The sequence below is a fragment of the Perna viridis genome, chromosome 3, assembly GCF_037379345.1.
Source record: "Perna viridis isolate PV_CMFRI_1.1 ecotype Kerala chromosome 3, ASM3737934v1, whole genome shotgun sequence".
NCBI lineage: Eukaryota > Metazoa > Mollusca > Bivalvia > Mytilida > Mytilidae > Perna > Perna viridis.
This window is the reverse complement of record NC_142447.1, coordinates 13,732,842-13,754,332: the sequence shown is the minus strand read 5'-3', so window position 1 is coordinate 13,754,332 and position 21,491 is coordinate 13,732,842. Positions and strand designations below refer to the sequence as shown.

The 21,491-nt window shown below is 31.5% G+C and overlaps 1 protein-coding gene and 1 long non-coding RNA gene across 2 annotated transcripts in view; one reads left to right on the top strand and one right to left on the bottom strand.

The window, feature by feature from the left end:
• The first annotated feature begins 924 nt into the window (after window positions 1-924).
• LOC148621088 (VPS10 domain-containing receptor SorCS3-like) overlaps window positions 925-21,491 on the top strand; it is a 51,358-nt gene continuing 30,791 nt past the window's right edge. Inside the window, exons 1-8 of the mRNA XM_088575128.1 lie at window positions 925-1,424; window positions 3,791-3,852; window positions 10,432-10,525; window positions 15,679-15,834; window positions 18,112-18,182; window positions 19,049-19,110; window positions 19,701-19,822; window positions 20,210-20,299. Of these exons, the coding sequence (XP_088431254.1) occupies window positions 1,107-1,424; window positions 3,791-3,852; window positions 10,432-10,525; window positions 15,679-15,834; window positions 18,112-18,182; window positions 19,049-19,110; window positions 19,701-19,822; window positions 20,210-20,299 (975 nt within the window). The 5' untranslated portion in view covers window positions 925-1,106. The remainder of the gene's footprint in view (window positions 1,425-3,790; window positions 3,853-10,431; window positions 10,526-15,678; window positions 15,835-18,111; window positions 18,183-19,048; window positions 19,111-19,700; window positions 19,823-20,209; window positions 20,300-21,491) is intronic.
• LOC148621089 (uncharacterized) lies at window positions 1,379-12,310 on the bottom strand. The gene is made up of 6 exons (XR_015921084.1): window positions 12,265-12,310; window positions 9,587-9,689; window positions 8,637-8,694; window positions 6,822-6,870; window positions 1,941-1,988; window positions 1,379-1,402 (listed from the first exon to the last, which is right to left on the bottom strand). It is a non-coding gene; the product is annotated as an uncharacterized LOC148621089 (long non-coding RNA).

The window sequence follows — 21,491 nt, the reverse complement described above, 5'->3', positions numbered from 1 at the left end:
TCTTTTTCTGCTAAAAAAACAAAAAACAAAACAAACAAAAAAAAAACCCCGAAATTGTTAGGCAAAATCTCGCTTCTGCACATTGACGTTGGAATGCCATTCGCATGTCATGCAATCTGTATGATAATTATATAGGAGGGTAACCAATTATGATAAACAGTAAAAATAGCCAGTGTTTGATATTGAACATTAAAAAAGAGCTGGGGTAGCTGAAAGGGTGAACAAAGTCCTCAAAGTATAACAAAAGTTATTCGGAACAAATGGATGACTCTGGGTTGTTGTTTTATGGATATATGAACTTCGTGGTCAACTTTTGTGCTATTCTTGTTATCTTGCTAATAATATTGTTATTTAGTATAGTTGTACACAAAATAATGGTGATAAAATCATTTTGTTCAAACTATTATACGATGTAGTTTGTTTCTCGTGCTTGAAATGTGTCCGTGCATCCATACAGAAGCTTTTGGCCTTTTTGGTGCATTAGTTAATTTTTAACTGTGAATTTACAATTGTCTCTGGACCTCCTACAAATTGACATTAAAAAAAACCTTAAAATTCATCACATTATATACATATCATGATATTATCATGTACTCAAGCGATCTGGAACTAAAGTTCACGAGTACACTTATGCAAAGTCTATACAGTGCGAACTTTACATATGCATATTTGTGCAAATTCCGAACTATACAACGCTTTTTCATTGATAGCAAGGTAATAAATAAACAAACAAAATCATCGTAATTTTTATTTATTTCTTATCTGGCAATCAAAATCGGGACTTTAATTATATCGAAACTCCTAGTTATTGATCCGCATGTATAGTTAAGTCCACGTGACGTCAATATTGTGACGTACTTCTAAATTGTTGTTTGTACGCGGACGTCGCCGAAAGCACTCATCGTTTCTGACAATCGGAATTACTCTGACTTTCTTGTTATTTTGCAGTGTAGCAGAATTGGCCGAGTAGTTCCGATTGACGTTTATGAATGAAGTTAGTCTATGATGCAATATCAATCACGTGTTATTTACATTATTTGCATACGTAACGATATCCAATCAGATTAAACAGACGGCTTAGTCGCGGATTACTACAACAGAAAAGAATGGCCGACCAAAACATACTCGTGTATTTTGCTGCTCTGCATGTTTTGTTAAATTTCTGTGGCCACAACTGTCAAGGAAAGATTTTTAGTAGAAAGTCGGATACAGCTGATCATACGGTTATTATTGACATAAAAGATAATAAAATTGACTGGGAATTAGCAAGGAAAAAGCGAAACGTTGGAGATGAAAAGTTTGGCTCCGATCCCACCAATATTTCTAATGCCAAAAATTCTTCTCTGTTATCTTCAACTGTTTTTGAGATTCCAGACAAGCATCATTCACGGGCAGTCGTGCACTGGTCAGGAAAAAATGGAAAAGTAAGTATTTGTATGCGTTATTTTTCAGTAAAATAAATAAATAAAACACGTGTTTTGGGGTTTGTGTTTTGGTATTTTTCCGATGTAAACACACCTTAGCAGATCCGTACACGAATGCATATTAAATTGATTTAAAATTATGGAAATTTTCCAAAAAGATAATTTATATATTAGTGTACCTGTCTGGGATTTAAATTTAATTGTTAATCCATGGCATGGTCTAAATAATGTCCTCAATTATGCAAAGTGATGATGCAACGTGGGGCATAAGGGTGCTATGATGCAATGACACAGTACATGTACTTGGACTGCCTTCCAACTCAAGATTGCTGGAGGTTTTATGCTATGAAGACATCCACCTGTCTTATTTTTAAAATCCAAACAACACAAATGTAATTAATGAAATAAATCCAAACTACATGTACATGTTTGTAAGTAAAAAATCCAAAGAGGACTTGCAACAGATTTTTCATTTTTGCTTGTAGAAATATTTGGGTTAAATTTTATTATTCTTACCTTCAAAATTATTATGATCCTAGCTTTTGAACTACATTTCAAATTTATCTAAACAGTATAAAAAACAATAATACTTTCAGCCATTAAATATTGTATGTATATGTACATGTAAATTTTGTTTGCTGAAAATCCTACACCTCCTGTGTAGTCTTCTATATTTTGCTTACTTCCCTATGCATGTTATATTCTACTGGAGTAAAATATGCTAGGCGAGGCAAAAAAAAAAAAAATCTTTTTCGTGCTAACAGCAAGAAAAAGGGTAGGTACATGTTATTGTACACAGTAAGTAGGTATTTTTTTTTTCATTTTACATTGAGTTAATGGGGAAATAATCTAGACTTTAACAGTGTCTGAGCCAAAATGGCCATTAAATGTTTTGGTAGACACAAAAATCTAGGGTAGGTAGGGTAGAAAGAAACAGACATATTTTTATTTGTTTGGCCTGATCAGATCCTGTGATTTGATAGTGTCAACTGGACCATATACCTGTGGTAGGCCTTGTGACATGGATGCAGATTTGAAAAACTGTACATACATGTACTTATAAAATTTTACATGCTGCCCCCCCCCCCCAAAAAAAAAACAAAAAAAAAACCAAAAATACCAAAAAACACGGGAATGCTAAATGTGAACAATTGAAGGCAAGAAAAAGCTGAAGACAATTTAAATTTACTGTTTATTTCTGGATTAGGGTAAAAAAGAAACACAAATAGTGGGGGGGGGGGCATTTTTTTTTACATAAAGATGTACATGTACTTTGAGTTGTGTATTGATGAACAATCTGTTCAATAATAATTGTAGTTGCTCAATGTACATTTCTACTTGATGATTTGTTATTGATGGAGACACTTAAGCAGGTTACATTTGTTATTTATGATTTCAGTAAGGAATATTATATGTAACCTTACATGTGCTTTGAACATTTATATTTACTACCTATGAAATTTTATATACATGTATAAATGTGTATACATGTTTATTTATTCAAATACATATGCATGCACATATACCAAATTAGGATTTTGATTTTTTACGGATATTATATTATAGGATAATTATGGAAGACAGGCGTCACCCCACAACTCCACAGCTGTTGTAATACTTTAAAGATTTCTTGTGAATTATACATAAAGATAATATAATTTATTGGATATGAATGCATTTTATGCATATGTTTTTATACCTGAAGACTGTCATGCAATATCGCAATTGACTTGAGTGTAAAATATCAGTGTTTGTTGATTTTCAAATTTACATTGTACAAACTATACAAGTACATTTTGTAAATGTTAACAATTGCATTTCAAGGTAAGAAGCAGTACATTGTAAACAATAAGAATTGAGAGTACATGTATCTCAACTACATTGTACAGCATCTAAGCAAGACTGTTAATATGAATCAGACAGTTACATGTATTTGCCTAAATTTGTGAAATATCTTCTGTGTATTGCACAGCCAAGAACCACAATGTATTCAGGAGCAAAAAGGCACAACTGAAAAAAGTGCTTTCTCCATTTCTGCAGATATTGAGTTTTTTTTTTGGTTTTGGGTAAACTTGGTAAGGGTCTCTTACTTCAGATCACCACTAAATGTCATGGTCTTTGTCTAATCAATGTCCTTGGATAGTGTTCTTATGGTTGCTATTTGGACCCTGGTTCCTTCGAACCCTTGCAGTGTGATACATACATGTATATGACATGAACATATGCAGATTTCTTAAAGTAAATTGATTTTCAGGTTTGTTATAAACATTTACATGTACATGTATATCAGATTAATGTGTCTACCTCAATACAATATGTATATATGTACAAATGAATACATGTGTGTTTTTACTCTTTTTTTGTAGGTATTATTTGTATTAACTCAGCAATTTGAACATGGTTATGTTATTGATAGTACACTCTGGAGGTAAGGTATTTATTCATTTATTTTTTATTAGCTGGTCTTTTACTACATGTTTGTGTTTTGGTGAAGCCAAATGTTGGTTTATACTAAGCATATTTTTCCTTAAAACAATTTATTTATCTCTGGTCTTTAAAAGTACAGTAATCCCTAATAAAATTCAATTACTGCACTTAAATGCATCATTACCTATAGTTGAAGAAAGTATCAGTTACACAATGAAATGAAGTTTTTAACCTAGTAATTGAGTTAAATTCTTTTATGTCAGAGATCTGAAGGATTTTTCCAATCTGTTGGGATTATTTATCTCATTTGTACTTAAATGACAGATATTTTGTTAGATTTGTTGTAGGGTTAAAGTGTTTACTGGTAATATCATTAAGTACTCATCTATGTGTAACTGTAAAATTAAGACACTGCCAATAGTAGAGGTGAAACAAGGTTTAGAAAACCTAAAACTGAAATGATGTTCTATATATATGCCATATTTTATCTTAACTAACATAAATAGTCCTATCTGTTTTGGAGAGAACTAGACATATGTTTCCTTTTTTAATTTTCAAAGTAAAGAATGATAACTCTTGCAAAGTGCCAATTTCATATACATGTACATGAACCACTACAAATGTGTATAAATTTCAAAAATGCAACAACTGAATGACAAACTAGGAGTAATTATGTGGTCTGTTCAGATGACCTTTTCAGAATCCTTGGGTTTTTCCCTTTGAATAATGCTTTCAAAATCATGATAGATGAATTCTGATTGGCTGATCAGAAAGGTCATCAGAACAGAGAGTAAAATGGAGTGATGTTAGATCCTACATGCAGTGACTGAGTGGAACAATTTATAGGACTAATTTTGATTAGCTGTTTAGGGTAAATATGTACATGTACATATAGAAGAAAAGGAGAAGATGATGACTTTATTTCCAAATTAAAGGACCTCGTGTTAGGCATGGTTGACAGTACAATCATGATTTAAACAAAATACACATACACAGTGACCAATGTAACTTTATGCAATACCCAAAGTTCAAGTCACTAAATTTTGTAATGACGATGAGAACAGATTTGCCATGAAAACAAGGACCATATCCTGGCCTCATTGCACAGACTTAATCCCTACATTTGCCTCATGTACATACTTTATCTCTACATTTGCCTCATGCATAGACGTAATCCTTACATTTGCCTCATGTACAGACTTAATCCTTACATTTGCCTCATGTACAGACTTAATCCTTACATTTGCCTCATGCATAGACTTAATCCTTACATTTGCCTCATGTACAGACTTAATCCTTACATTTGCCTCATGCATAGACTTAATCCTTACATTTGCCTCATGTACAGACTTAATCCTTACATTTGCCTCATGTACAGACTTAATCCTTACATTTGCCTCTTGTACAGACTTAATCCTTACATTTGCCTCATGTACAGACTTAATCCTTACATTTGCCTCATGTACAGACTTAATCCTTACATTTGGCTCTTGTACAGACTTAATCCCTACATTTGCCCTAAACTCAGAATACAGTTATTATAAATCTAATGTTTCTAAAGTACATGTGGTACTGAGGGATGATTTCAATGTTTGTTTTATATTATTTTATTGAATAAAAATTTACATGACATATACATGTACATGTATATGCTTTAAGTTGCATTGTTTTATTACCAAGCTCATTGATTTCCCTTTTTTTCCAGTCCACTCGTAGAATTGATTATTTTCATGATGGTACTATTTAATTACTGCTGAATGCGCTTAATCAAACATCTATTCAAGAATCTAATATAATTTAACAGCAATGTTGTTGGTATCACTTGCGAACTGCCTAATTATTGGTTTAGTGAAAATACATGTACTCTTTACCCAGTACATTTGTATAGTTGAATCCACCCACTTGAAAATAATGTACAGTACATGTAAGTATGAAAGTACAACTACAGTACATTCATGTATATGTGTAAGTACATGTATTTTTAATGAAATTCCCTAGAACTGTAGTGCATGGAATATTCTTGTAGAACAGTTGAGAAATGTCATATTTTAATGAATAATGTCACTAAAATTCTTAGATATGGTTAACCAAATTACTTAGTAAAAAATCAAATCTAATGGGTGCAGTATGTACCACTTGTACAAATGTACAACATATCCTTACATGTATCTTGTCATGTACAGTATACATGTTCTGTTACATGCACACCGAATGATAGCTTATATGAAATAGTTCAATGAATTAAACATCATTCTGGGTCAGTCTGGGACATATATACTGCCAAATATTCTATTTTGGGTTTCTCACACCTTTTCCTTTCGGAAACATCCTTGTTTTATGTTTTGGACAGGTGTTTTACTATGTCAATACATAGACATGACTCGTCAATTGTGTTTCCTTTTCAACCTCTATTTGCCCTTTATAGATATTTAGATTATTTTAGTAAGGATTAGGCAGTTGTGATTTGTATTTGACAATTTTATATGTACATTTTGTACATGTTCCCCTCTATAGTGTAGGTGTAGGTAAGAATTAGGCAATTGTGTTTTTGTATGGGACAAGTGCACATGTACTTGTTCCTCTCTAAAGTGTAGGTGTGTGTAGGCAAGAATTATGCAGTTGTGTTTTGTATGGTGTAAGTGTATCTCTATTGTTAGCTCTAAGCAAGAATTAAACAATTGTTAATGAGAACCTTTGTAAAGGGTAAGTGTACCTGTATCTTCTAATAGGATAGGTGTACGGAATTAGGCAAGTTTAATCCTTGTTATATCTATAGAGAGAGACATTGAGTTACATTAGCAAGGTTGTAGTGAGTGATTGGATCTACAAAAATGTACATGTACATGTATGTGCATGCTGAAATGTACATGCATTTTTGCAGAGCTGTTGGTAATAGTTGGATTAGTCACCTATTCTGAGTAGCTTATTTTGATAACAAATACAAATCCGACACACAAATTAAATACTTACAATGTGCATAGCCATGTATGTAAGATTAAAATGAGTAACTGCTAAAGAGCTAAAAAGAAAATAATATAATTTTATGTTCATCACTGTACCCTCTTGAACAGATATTGAAATTGTTGACTTTTTATCAAACACAAATTCAAATATTTAAACACATTACTTAATAAATGCTTTACAGTACAAGATGTCAGCTATTAGCTCCTCCCATATTTTGGATTAATGTTTGAAAATCATTCTGAACTCCTGATACTTAGTTAGATCAGTATTATTAAAATACTAGTCTGTGTGTGACACATTCATCTGACAAATTGGTATTCATTAGAATTAGATCATTGAATGATTTGTTTTAAGTACTTCTCTGTCTAAGAATCGGGCAAAATGTATATAAGGTGTGGCACATGAAGGGAAAAAACGCAGAAATTTTATTGCATTAACCAATAAATTATACCTGATAACCACCAGAAATAACCATCAAAGTGTTAGTAAAATTTGCCTTTTTAAGATATTGAAAGGTCAAATTTAGTTGAAATGTACTACGGAAATACTTCAAGAAAATTTTCCTGCACATTATTCCTATATAAACAGTAAAAAAATATCTAACAGATGTTTCAGGATAAATTTAAATTGCTTTTCAATTGTTTTCCAGATGTATTGAATATGTTTGAGATAAAGAAGACCTAATTGAGAAAAATGATGTGCCACTCATTGCCTGATTCTTACACAGAATGGTACTTCAGAGTTGATTAGGTTTTAATCAAATTGGATATGTCTGCACCTAATTCTTGATGAAATTTTCAGTTTTTAGCATGTACTTCTGAAGCAAGAACTTCTTTCTTAGGAGAGGGCTAAAATTGGGTGGCGAGAACTACATGCACTCTTTGACCAGTACATGAACAGTGTCAACATTTAGTTGGAATACCTATGAATACTTGTCTACTTTTTCATAAATCTAAGTTCAGGTGACATTTTATCTCTGTTTTAATTATCAGCAACAACAATTTAGATCATTTACCTACATATTTCACGCCAGAGAGATTGATAGGCCTTGAAAAATAAAAATGAATGATCTGGTTAAGAACTTAATTTTTATACATTGTACTTCAGAAAAGGTGAACAAAGTGTGCCATTATATTTCTGGTTTTTCTTTATACATGTACAATGTATAAATTATACTTAATTTTTATACTTCAGAATACTGAACATGAACAAAGTGTGCCATTATATTTCTGCTTTTTCTTTATACATGTATGTTTTTTGTTATGTACATTATATTCCATTGTACCTATACCACTGTATCTTTAATAGTCTCCTTTTTCATCTTCCACTTTATTTTACTTAATATTACCATGTGGTTAAAAGGCATTTTTGTGTACATGTATCTTGCAGTTTTTTTAAACTTTCCTCCATAAAGGTATGCATTCAATGAAAGAAAGTGCTACTTTGATCCTTCTAAATAAATTACCACTACTAACTGTTTTTACATGAAACAAAAATTATGTGTGTGTTTCTGGTTTCATGGGTTAAAAAAAATAGGGTGGGTAGATAGGGATTCTTTTTTTTTTTGCAAATTTTTTTTACCTTGAGTTAATGGGGCCAGAATTTCAAGATTATTTGTGTTCAGGCCAAAATGACAATATAAATGCTTGGGTTGGTACAAAAAAATAGGGTAGGTAGGGAAACTAAAAACACACATAATTTTTTTCATTTGGCCCTACCAAATTTCTTTGTTGTATATCTTTACAAGAGAATTAAGTACTTTGACATTAGCCTTTCTGCTTTGACAAATTGGTGACACACTTCATTCAATCATTTCCTTACCTCCATACCTTCTTTTTTCTTGTTGGTAGCAGGAAATAAGACTGTTTTTTGTTTTGGCCTAAGTACAAGAAAATAAAAGTACTTTGGCTTTGGTCTTTTTGCTTTGACAAATGGATGACATACTTCATTCAATCATAGTATTAGGCTCTGTATAGCCTGTGCTGTGTTTATAAGTATATACCTATTAACACTGTTCAAGGTAATATTAATCTCTCCAAAATTTAGTCCATTACAAGACTGGTTTTATAAGTAAATTTTAAGATGTGTTTTCACAATAATGTGTCTCCCTATCAAGGGGAGATTGACATACAACTTTTTTTTGTCCTGTCTGTCACAAAATTAATGTTCTTTAAGGTCTCCTACATGTATGTTACTAATTAGATCGGAGACAAAACCTCTCCAAGTTCAGGGCCTTATCTAGACATCAGTGACAAAGAGAAGTTGAAATGAAAATGAACAAAATTGACATTTTTTTCTTTGTAATCTATTACAAAAGCTTCAAATTGGAGAAGTGAGCATGAACAAGGTGAAGTTTTTATCTCATTTTTCCCTCTAGATTAATCGTTGTAAGTTCTTAAATGTACAGATTTCAGATTTCCAAGACCCATTTAGATTTTTCATCAATTGAATTTATAGGCATTAAAAGTACTTGACATTAATATACAGATACATGTACATGTAGTTTTGGATTAAACAGATTTTGATTCATATTATTAATGAACAAGTTACAGAAACAGTTTTATTTGTAATGGACATGTGTCTGACCTACATGTAACAGAGTAACTTAAATATATGTAAATGTGTTAATACCAATTCAAAGTGAAATAATATTTTGTTGTGGTATTTTAAGCTTCTATATGACAGCTGGTTGAAAACAGAAAGAACTTTATGTATTACAAAAGTCTCTTATTCAAAATTTTCATTTTCTCTGCATTTTCACCATTTTTTACCTTTGTCACCAATGGTGAAACCAGATCTAGTGACCGCTCTACTCTTTTCATCTGTCTGTCATGTTTAAGGACAGTACCTAGTTTGTGTACCAATAATCTACAACTGAAATAATGGTAAAGAGTATTATTCAAACTATGCACAGTGATTAAATACATTTTAATGATGTGCACATTCTACATGTATTTTGGAAAAATTTGATTTATTTTTTTCTACATTTTTAGTATGCTGTACCTAGCCATTTCATTCACTTGATATTTTGGATGGTACATGTACCTTACATTCATGTAATCTGCAACTCAAAAAGTATTAAAGCAATATTATTATAGTTTATAGAAAAAATTGAGTTATTTTTTCCTGTTTTTAGCATGTTGGACTTGTCATTTTTTTCAGCAGTATTTACTTTATCATTAGCACAAGACACTCTGTGCTGACTGTTTATATTCATCTTAAATATACTTAAGTCCTGACAAATATATGATGGTGACACTGACCCAGACATGAAATCGTTACCTGATGGTGTGATACTGATTTTACCAACATAATTTTAAACCAATGTACATTTTGTAGGTATAGGTTTTAGAATTTTTTTTGTAGCTCAGGTTTAGGTTGGATCAATGCTTTCAAAGCAGACCATCTAAACATTTGAAAATAAAAACAAAAAACAAAAAGTAAAAAAACCTGAAAACTGCCACTTAAATTTTAGAACTCAGAATATCAATAAAAAAATTCTAAAAATGGCTTTTGAAATGCACACAATGTTGTTCCCACCCCCTGCATTAAAATTGTTATACTCCCACTTTGGTTTCTAAAATTTACAGTACTGTAAATTCATTTATTTTGACAGATCAGAAGATTATGGGACAACTTTTGTCAAGAAAGAACTTACAGGTTATGCTGTGGTAGAATTTATATACTTATCGCCTGTAGATCATCATCAGGTTTGTTATTTGTATAGTACTGCTTGTGTGGAACTTACATTTTCCACTCTAATGATGGGAACTGGCACATATTTATGAACAAACCTTATAGGTCTAGATACATGTTTAAGTAGACTGTGTTCTAAAAAAAGTGATAGGAGTGTTCACTGACACAATTCATTCAACTCTTGAAGCTATTTTAAAAAGAAAATGCAGTTCCCGTAGAATGTGAAGAATTATTGTGCCGTTGGATCCCTCTACATTTTGTATATAGTTGGCACGGTGGCTTAAGAGTTATAAGATTTCTATTATTGTACTCTGGGACTCCTGTCCCATTTGTACATATATATTGTTGCCATGATGGCTTAAGGGTTATTAAGAATTGGCTATGATAAAAATTTTGTCTATTGAAAAATAACATAAATTTTCCATGTGCATATTGTTTATTGTGCGAAGTGTTATTTTTCAATAGACAAAATTTTTATCATAGCCAATTCTTATAAATTAATATTGAAACATATCTTTGTCTTTAAACATGAGAAAAGTAGCTCTGAATTTAACTGAATAGGGGCGTGTCAATATTTTTTTTATCCATTGAAATATAACAAAATTATTTTAACCAATTAGATAACAGTATTTATCTCAAATTAATTTATTAAGATTTAGATATAGACTTTTTCATTTTAAAATTTATGATCTGAAGTCATTTGCTCTCAATTTTGTCCACATTCAGCTGATGAAAATCAGAAAATCCCTCTGATAGTAAATGCTTGAGAACATTTTTGGTATAGAAGAGCTACTACAGATTGGAAATAAATCAACAATGCAGTAGTTACAACAAAACATATGATGTAATGCTCTAACAACCCTTAAAAAAAACATTGAAATTTTTCCAAATATCTGATAAATCTCAAGTTTGGCTTCCTTATAAATCTCTTTTTTATATTGGAATACAAGTACAAGAATGTGTTTGTTTATTTCTAAATCACGTTTACATTCTAAAAACTAGGAGTTTGACCTTGGAATTAAAGGAAATAAGTTAATGAGATAATGATTTATGAAGCTTGTATACAAGCATTAGAATACATGTAGTTCAGGTGTACTTTTTTATACATATACTGGTAACCATTATAAAGGGCAGGTGGCAAATATAGTTATTGATCTCATTTTGGGTTAAATTTCATAATGGATGTATGATGTATAATCTAACTGACTTTGAACATACATTTTTTTTTCCAAAGAGTGATTTATTTAAAAGGGTAATGATATTACAGTCTGTTTTGCCACCCCCTCATATAGGTCTTTAAAATGCATAACATCATAGTGAGCTACTCCCTTGAATCATTTTTCTTCAATTTTACAATTTAGCTGCATCTCTTACACAACCACACATGATACTTTATTTTACATTTTTTTCATGTATTTATGTGAAAGGAATGGAATATCTTAGCTGAACATTGACAGGTTGAATTTAGATTTGTTTTTGGTTTCAAAGGATTTTCACATGTACATGTTGTTAAAAATGGTTGTATTGTTAAAAATGTATACATTGTATATTGTACTTACGTAAACATACAGTGTCTTATTCCTTTGTATAGTTTTTGGGGGGATTGAATCATGTAGGATAAAGAATTTTTTAAATTCCTCCTTATAAATTTCAGTTTTTTTTTTTAAGAATTGAAGTCAGTTTAAAAAAGACATATTGAAAATGAGACTATACTTACTTATTCCAAAGCATGCTAGAATTTATTTTAACTTACAGGTATTAGAGATATATAACAGGCCATATGTTGCACAGTATAAAACAATTTGTTTTTGTTCATGTTTATATATATATAGCTGAGTATTATTTATAATTGAACCTGATATGAACTCTTCTTGTGTCATATTTACATATATAACGTGCCTTTCATACATTTGTAAATAAACAATACCAGTGAGAAAATAGACATTTGATACATGAATATTTTGTCTGATAAATGAATTGAAAAGATTTGTTTATATTGGTTCACATACAGATAATGAATGTATCTGCCAAAGAGTGGGTTAAAATTGATTCATCTGCAAGGGAGATAACTCAATAGAAAACATTGGCTAATGTTTAGGACCATGTTTTTGATTTTTCACAGATTTTATGTTGAATATAACAATTCAGATTTACATTTTAACCATTTGGAACAGTTCATGTGGGGATTCCCCCCCCCAGTGACACTGTCTTATGTGGGAGAATTTTATGTGAAAATTTAATGTAGTATTTCAAACAGAAAGTAAAAGTAACCTAAATACTCCCACAAATTTTTACATTTCGTTGATTTTGTGGGAGTCTCCCTCTAATATTGAAGGGTTAAAAAGTATGATTAAGTGTTTCATAAGACGATAAATCAGTGTAGTGGGTACTGTTTTTCCATCCTAATTTTTTGAATTGGAAAACAGCAAAAATTACTAGTGTTATAAGTAATAAACAAGTTTAATACAAAGTTGCCCTTTTAAACTTTAAAGCTGTGTCATTATCATTCTTTTTAAAAAGGGCCTATCTCCTAAAAAAATAATCCTAAAGACATCTCTTTGGGTGGTCATTGGTCAATGACAATGAGATAGTTAACTATTAAAAATGTCCTTAACCTCAGAGAGCCGTGAGTGGTTAAATGATTAAATTAATCTATGCGAAACTTACTCTGCCTTCATGTACATTTATAATACCCTAGGTACATGTAGGAAGTTGTGGAGGGTATGATTTTTTTTCTTTAGTATGTCATTTCAGTGTCTCTGTCCATTTGTCTGTCTGTATTTCTGTCTTTCAGTCCATCATCACTAGGATAATGCAGCCTTAATTTTTATCAGATTTTCTTCAATCTTAAATGAATTGTTAGTTTATATTGTGCTAAGATCTATGGTGATGGACTACATTTTTGTCCCTGCTGTATCTATGTGCAGGGACTTAGAAATGCAGATTGTCCATCCATCCGTCTCTCTAATGCCTTAATTTATACTTAAGATTGTAACTACCAATAGCTCAGACAATTAAGTTCCAAACAAGATACTGACCAATCTTTTTAAGAGTTGTTGGTCTTTGAACTTAAAAAAATCTCACTTATTTTCATTTGCTATATATTGTAGTCCATGCAGAATCTCTTAACTATATTTCTTTATTTGTTTTCTTGAGATTTTGTACAAAAGGATGACCTTACCAAAAGCCCAAGACAAGTTTGAAAGAATTGGCTGACTCTTTATTATTCATTTTCATCTATAGGATATTGTTTAAGTGCTCCCAAGCCTTCATGTGTTCATGAATTTCAAAGAATGTGGCAGAAATATTGGAATGTCACTGATATAAAATTGGGAGGGGACTTCAGTGAAATATTTTTCATGGTCTTGGTGCCCAATACTAAGGTGCAATGGGTATGTGAGCATGCTCACTAAGGCTCTAACATTTTGATCTTAATTCTTTATTAAAATATTAGTGTTAAAGGTCTTCAATACATGTATATATACCAACCACTTAGTTTTATTAGCTTTTTATGGGGGCGGCCCAACATACAACTCATGCGTTAAAAGGTAGAATGAAATTGTATATCTACTACAAAGTACATGTAGTTTTATTAGCTTTTTGTTTTCAACCTTTTTTCTTAATTCATGCTATTAGAGTTCACAACGTTAGCATAGATTCAAATTTACTTTCAATAGTCATTAGCAGGAAAGGTCCTGGACCATTCCAAGTTTTAAATCAATGGTCCGCTGGAGGCCAACCTAAAGCCCTAAATAAAGTTTGAAGGTCCAGGGCCCACGTAACTGTTAATGTATTTATAAAGTCATAGGTCAGATCTCAGACCACCTCTAATTAAAACTCCTGGTTAGGATATTAGGGGCCATTTAAAACATGTACTTTGTAATTGATAAACATTTTCTTTCTTACTTTTAAGGCATGAGTTGTGTGTTCGGCCACCCCCACAATAATAATAAAAGATCGACAGTTAAAATCAGTAGTGCAGTAAAATGTCACCTTCATTTGCTTGTACCTTTAACATATATTTTGTTATGTGATTCACAATATGCCATCATTATAATAGGGTATGTAAGTCTTGTCATGTGACCCCATGACCATAAGAATGGGTCCTAGTCTACCAATCAAAAGCTTGGAGATAAATCATTTAGAGAGCGTTGAGTTCAGTGTTAAGGGCAAAACATCTTTTTGTGTAAAAAGATATCGATAAAAATGACAATATCTGTTTCTACATGATAATTGTATTAAGAAAAAACATAGAAGATTTTGCATTGTTATACAGCGTTACGAGTACCCGAAAGTAAACAATTATATGCAGACTGGTCTTCGGTTTTCAATACGTTCTACGTCGGAAATTCCAGTAAAGAAAACCAGAACGAGACTTACATATCCTATTAGTACAGACAGTTTAGTAATTATGTTTGTTCAAATGTCATTGGTTAACACTCTGTGGTAAATAAAAGGCATGTTTTTATGACATCTCAATGCAGTTAAATATTCTGTGCATTACCAGATGGACATTGCTGTATTAAATTAACCTTAAGTGTGCTGTATACAATGTAGAATTAGGTAGGATAAAATTGACTGACTTATAATGAGAGAAGAATTTTATGCAAACATTTCTCTGTCTTAGAATGTTTTTTTGTTAAATCCATAAAAATCAAACAGGCATGGATCCAAAGAAAGATGTGCTGGATATACACCCTCTTAAAACTTATTTTTTGTTTGTTTTTTGTTTGTTTTTGTTTTTGTTACTTTTTTCACAAATTCAAGGCCCCCCCCCAAAAAAAAAAAAAAAAAATCAGAAAATTCTTGCCATGCTTCACTCAACCTTCAATTCTGTTTACATCTCCAACCTTAAATCCTGGGCCCTGCCTAAATCATTTTTAAGTCTACAAAGGTTAATGCTTTATTATCACCCCTTTCTCAGTTTGAATTGTCGGTGTGATTAAGGTGTTAGAGAACCTCTTTAAAAACTAATGATTTAACTTGGAAAAAATTTGCATTTACAGTGATAAAAAAATTCTTAATAGAAGTTCCTCAGCTTTGTGGGACCACACAATTTCAAGCTGATAGTAAATTGGTGCAGAGTTATGTACATTTTGAACATTCATAATTACTTAAATGCAACCACAGATCATACACAAATGTACAAAATGTATATTAATTTCAGTTGATATTAACAGACATAGCTAATAAGAAGGTGTATTATACAGAGGATGAAGGTATTACATGGACGGCATCGAGTACACCGTTTGAACCAGATAGTCTACTCTTACACCCTACTGACAGCCAATGGATTCTGGGATTTACTGTTATTGATTTATCGGTAAACAGTCTAAATATATATCTATAACAGTGACTTGGATATAAGTTCTGAGAGGTGTCAGTTTTAATGAAATTTAGATTTTCAGGGGGCCATTTCGTCAGAATTCTTTGTAAAAGTATACTTTTATGTGACATTTCAGCTTTAATACATTGAATAGCTCATGAGCAATCTAATCCCAATCATTGATACTTATGTCAGTTGTCAAATTATTTGTTCCATACAGTCAGTGCATGCTGAAACTAACCACACTCCATTGTACTTTCAGTTAAGATGACATTACTTATCAGGCAATTAGATTTCAGCTTTCTTGATTCTGAAAGTAATATTAAAACAAAAACCCAAGATTTTTGAAATAGTCATCTGTCAAATTTTTGTCACATAGCAGCTATTGCAAAAACTTGCATTACCATCTTTTAAAGTTATTTTCATGTTACCTTTACCATGTAATAATGTTAAATTTGGGCCTAAATAGCATTTAATTATAAGGTACCTGTACTTTGATGCATGAAAAAATGTATTTAAAAGATATTTCCCCTCCCCCTCCCCCAGTTTTAGTTTAAACAAAAAACAAATTTTAGAAAGTGATATATGACAATCACTTTATTTTAAACTAAAAATTTTAACGACACTCTCATGTTTTTGATACAGTTACAGTAAGGAACTCATATATGACTGCTTTTCAATAAAGTTTCAAACTGTACAAAATCAGGATACTGAGGTATGGTGGCATATATATAATACATTTTCTAATCAGTTCAAAATTACATAAATAAATAATAATTTTTTAAATATTTTTGGTAAGAGAGAAATTAATCTAGACAAGGTTACCTTCATGAGGCATACTTGTCATCTGAACATGTACCTTTTCAGTGGTCGGTAATAAATTGCCTGCACTTCATGACTTGACAGAAATTTCAAAACAGTTGTTGAATTTGGCATTCAAGTTGACATTACATAAATCAGGTGTTTAAGCCAAGAAAAAAATAAGTTAGAAGTATATTTTCACTTTATATTCATAAGCAAAGTTTGAACCTCCCAACCAAAGGGGAAAGAAATAACCTGTATCTAGGGATTATTCTAGCCTCAACAAAGCGTTCTTGTGAAGTATTCCTGAATATATATTAAAGTTATTCTATATAAGGGTGAAGGATGAACATCCTAATTACCTTTTTAAGCCAGCTAATGGTTTCAGTCAACTTATTCAAGGACATAGTCTATTTTGAAACCTTGTCTAAGTATATGACAGCAGAGTTTCATAGGAGTAACTTTGTCCACTCACATGTGTGTCCTTCTGTCTGTCTGTCTGTCTGTCTGTTGATGTAGCTTATAACTGCAACTTCCTGTTTAAATAAAGCCTTTATAAAGATTAGGCAAGTTGAGATGCATATGTATATGAAATAAGATTTCCTAATTTTTTGGATGAAAAGGGAGATAATCCAACTGAAAGGAACTTTGATATTTTGAATTTTTAAGCCCTAGTCCTAATGTACATGTAACTATTTAATGGATTTGATGAAACTTTGTATGAAGCTTTAATGTCATACAGTGTATATAGATATGTGTTAAGGGAGACTGATATTGGCTTATACTTTCAAGGGGAAGTAATCTAACTGTTAGTATGGCTAGGTTCACATGTTCCAGTTCACAGTCCAAGTTGAAGGGGGAATGTTCTTTGTTCTATAGACTATAGACATAGATATTGAAAAGAATACACCCATACTTCTAGCTGGAACATGAAATTCACTGAAACTGGTTAGGTCAGGGTATGATAGAAACCAGGTCTGAGGCTTTGCCAGTATTTGGCATGTCATTTTGGAACCAGAATGAGTCACCTCAAACTTGCTTCATCGGGTGATGATATACATGTAAGTAGTATGCTTTCAGCACTGGTTGTTCTATTGATAGATACATGTATATCATATAAAGAATTATTATTACTTTCCTTTTTTGGAGCGGGTGTACTGCTTTTCCTTTGTCTGTCTGTCTGTTCATCTATCTGCCCACCACACTTTTGTTTAAAACCATTTTCTATGCAACTACATGTCACAGGCACTTTATATTTTGACATAATCTCTATAAAAGTGTGCTGTATTTTGGGGTTTGAATTTTTGGCTTGGGCAACAACTACATGTTTGAGGATTCAGTTTGTATCAAATACTGAAGTTGAGTTGAAGCTGGGTCATTAATGGGCATTGGCTGAGTTATTGATATGGACTTCTCCTTCAAATGCAAAACTGCCTAAGATTTAACTGGCATGTATTTCTTGCTTTGTTTCAGTTGTATTCCAGTGGCGATTTTGGGAAAACATGGACTTTGTTACATGAAGCTGTTTCTCACAGATACTACTGGTAATATGTCATATTGAAAATGATGTAGTTGCAACACAATGTTACAGCACATAAAACGAAGATGTTCATAGAACAATTAATTCTACCTAGATTAGATAACAATCACTGGATGAACTGTCTTATGTTGTTTATTGGACAAATTGAATAAGGAGATTTTAAATTTTCTTCCTGACATAGATTTAAATTAATTTAGTTAATTTAAATTAACACCTGCATTGTCTAAAAAAAAGTTTAAATCTACTAGTTCGATTTCATATCATGTCATTTAAACAAGGATAAGATGAAATCTATCCCATGAATATCATCATTGTAAGTGCTGTAAGAAGATACCATGTAACATGTTTGCATTCAAGCATTCAAACGATCTATCAAAATCATATAATTCCATCATTGTCTAATGTCAAGTCTCTTCTAGAGTGTAAATAATGCTTGGTTTGAGTGAGAGTTACAAAATACAATTATTCATCTGTTCAGCTGTTTCCTTCACCCCCAGCTTGTTAAAATTTCTGTCTACTGATATATGTCAAAATTATATTCATCTATCCATCATGTATCTGGGTCAGATATGTATGGAAGCTATTTTTTTGTCCACTGTCAACATCATATTTTTTTTTTATTTTCATTTTAATGAAAATTTCACGGTTGAATTCAAAGCACCACAAACGAAGAAAATGACAAGTAAGCTCAGTTTCAACTTTAATACATGTATTACTTGATACATAATGTAAAATTAAATCTAACTCTCATGGGCTAGCTCTCATGAGTTCAGTTTTCACATAATTACAATGTATACCTGTAGGTAAACTCAATTTTGATTATATTGTTTGATTTGTTAAATATACAATATGTTATTTATTTTTATACAGGGCTGTTGAAAATGTAGATAAACATAATTTGACTGTACACATGGAAGTACAAGATCGTCATAGTAAGTTAGCGAATTATTCTCATGGTTTAATAAAATTTGATTTTTGCCACAATTTCATAATCAGAACTATTTATAAAGTTCTGTTTTCAAAAGAATAACCAACACACATAAATAAAATACATAATATTACTTATTTGCAGGATTAGGGAGAAAGCATGGCAATATTCATATAGGCATGTGACTTAGACATGAGTTTTTACATGTCTTTTTGATGTGTTATGTTACTCAGCTGTCTGTCTGCCCACACAACAGCTCATGATTGCTTTGATGAAATTTCTTTTTTAATTGAATAAGATGAATTTTTTTTTGAAAGGATACTTCTTTTCAATTTTCAGTTTTTTCAACTTTTCACAGTAAAACCATGGGACATGGGACTCCTTAATACTGAAATTTAAAGACTTGAGCATTATGTACTTTACAGGTATTTTTACTCTTCCATGCGTCATTTAAAACTTTATACAACTTATTTCAAGAATAATAATTCTAAAAAAGTATTCATATACATGTATATATACATGTAGGTGTATTTGATGTTTGATAATAAAACAAGAAAAAAATTTTCATATTAAGAGATTTTCTTTTCGTCTCAGTGGTTGGTCCCAGCAAATACCTAGCCTGCGTTGCTCCCAGTTGTGATGACATAACATCTGATGATATTGGTGACATTGACCCGCTTTCAATGATTGTGAGGGATGAATATGTCTTTGTACAAGTATGTAAAAACCTATTCCACTGAAAATTGATACTGTTTTTATTCAAAAACTCATCTGAAATACATCCTTTGATTGAATAATACACACAAAAAAATATTAGGTTTAAAACTTAATTTAATAATATAAAGATGATCTTTTCTAACCACAAAAAAAGGATTGTGTGTTTATTAAAAAGTTGTGATTCTTGATCTCTTTAAAATTCATGTATCCCTCCTACAAAGTGTAAATGAAACAAATATGAGATTATGTGTGTGTTCATGCATCAAATTTAAGCAGATTTTGACTTCTAAAAGAATTCTTGCTTTCTTTCATTAGAGTTTATTGAAATTGCTTGGATGAATGTACTTAATGTTTTACTGATTTAACACATGAATTGTTTTTTATAGAAGTCTACCCTTAGATCGAGTGACTTATTTGTCTCCCACAACAGAGGACCATTCAGAAAAGCTTATTTTCCTATGAATTTGCATCCAACAGTAAGTTCAGACATCAAACTGTAGCCCCTTGTAGGTAAATCCATTATAAATTATTGTCACAGTAGATAAAAAATGTTATTATCATCAGGAAGCTTAGTACACATATTCATCATTAGTAAAAGTAAAATGAAGTAAAATTTGGTAAAATACATGTACCATATTCTTCCATGTATTACACGCATCTGCGTATTCCGCGCACCCCCTTCTTGGCAAGGGAGATTGGCAAAAAAAGTTAGTTTCTGTGTAAAACGTGCACTGGGAAGCGAGGAAAAATCACCAGCAGAAGACCACATTGAGATGAGAAGATTCCGGTAAATTCCCTGAAATGTGTATCTTTTCATCATTAATCTTTTAAATAAATGTATTTTCTATATTTCTCTGCATTTGCAAGCCATTTATTAATTAAAATAGTTTATATATAGCGATGTATTAGATCTGAGCCGGGTCAAATGTTTACATTTCCTGTTCGAATACAAATCAGATATTTCACTAAAACAATGGCGTCAAGTCCAACCGTTTATAAAAAAAGGTGTTTTAATTTTCCAAGTTAAGTATTGATATCTGACATCTGGAAACAGCGGATTAAAGGATTAGTAATAATTGTTTCACCTTTTAAATTGGTCTTTTGTTATTTGATAATTAAATGACAGTGGGCCCAAGGGCAGATTGGCACTCCCTGATTGTGTATTTAATGCTCCACTGCACACAGGTGAAGAAGTTACAATTAGACGACATGATTTGAGAGAACAATAAGAAGTTAGACGTGGTTTTTCATCAAACTATGAGATGCAAGGAAACAGCATTGATGGATAAAACAACTATTAAATAGCAGTAAAACTTTACTTGTTTATTTCACATAAAACTGTTCTCAAAAATACAATGGCTCAATGTTGTCTTTAGTTGATGACTTTGATTCCCAAAAATTACGGACCTGAAAATTATTTCTCCAGAAAAAAATCAAGAAACTCATTGTTTTGGTGTATACTGCGCATCTCCCTTCTGGAGCAAAGAAAAGTTGAAAGTAGTATACACGGAAGAATACGGTATGTGCCATTTTTATTGAATAAGAAATGTTTCACACTTTTTTCAATTACTGTGATCATTTCATTTCCCTTAAAAACTGCAATTTTATCGTATCATAATATTCTTCAAAGAAAATATGCTTCATTTTTTACAAAAGGGTTTTCCATTT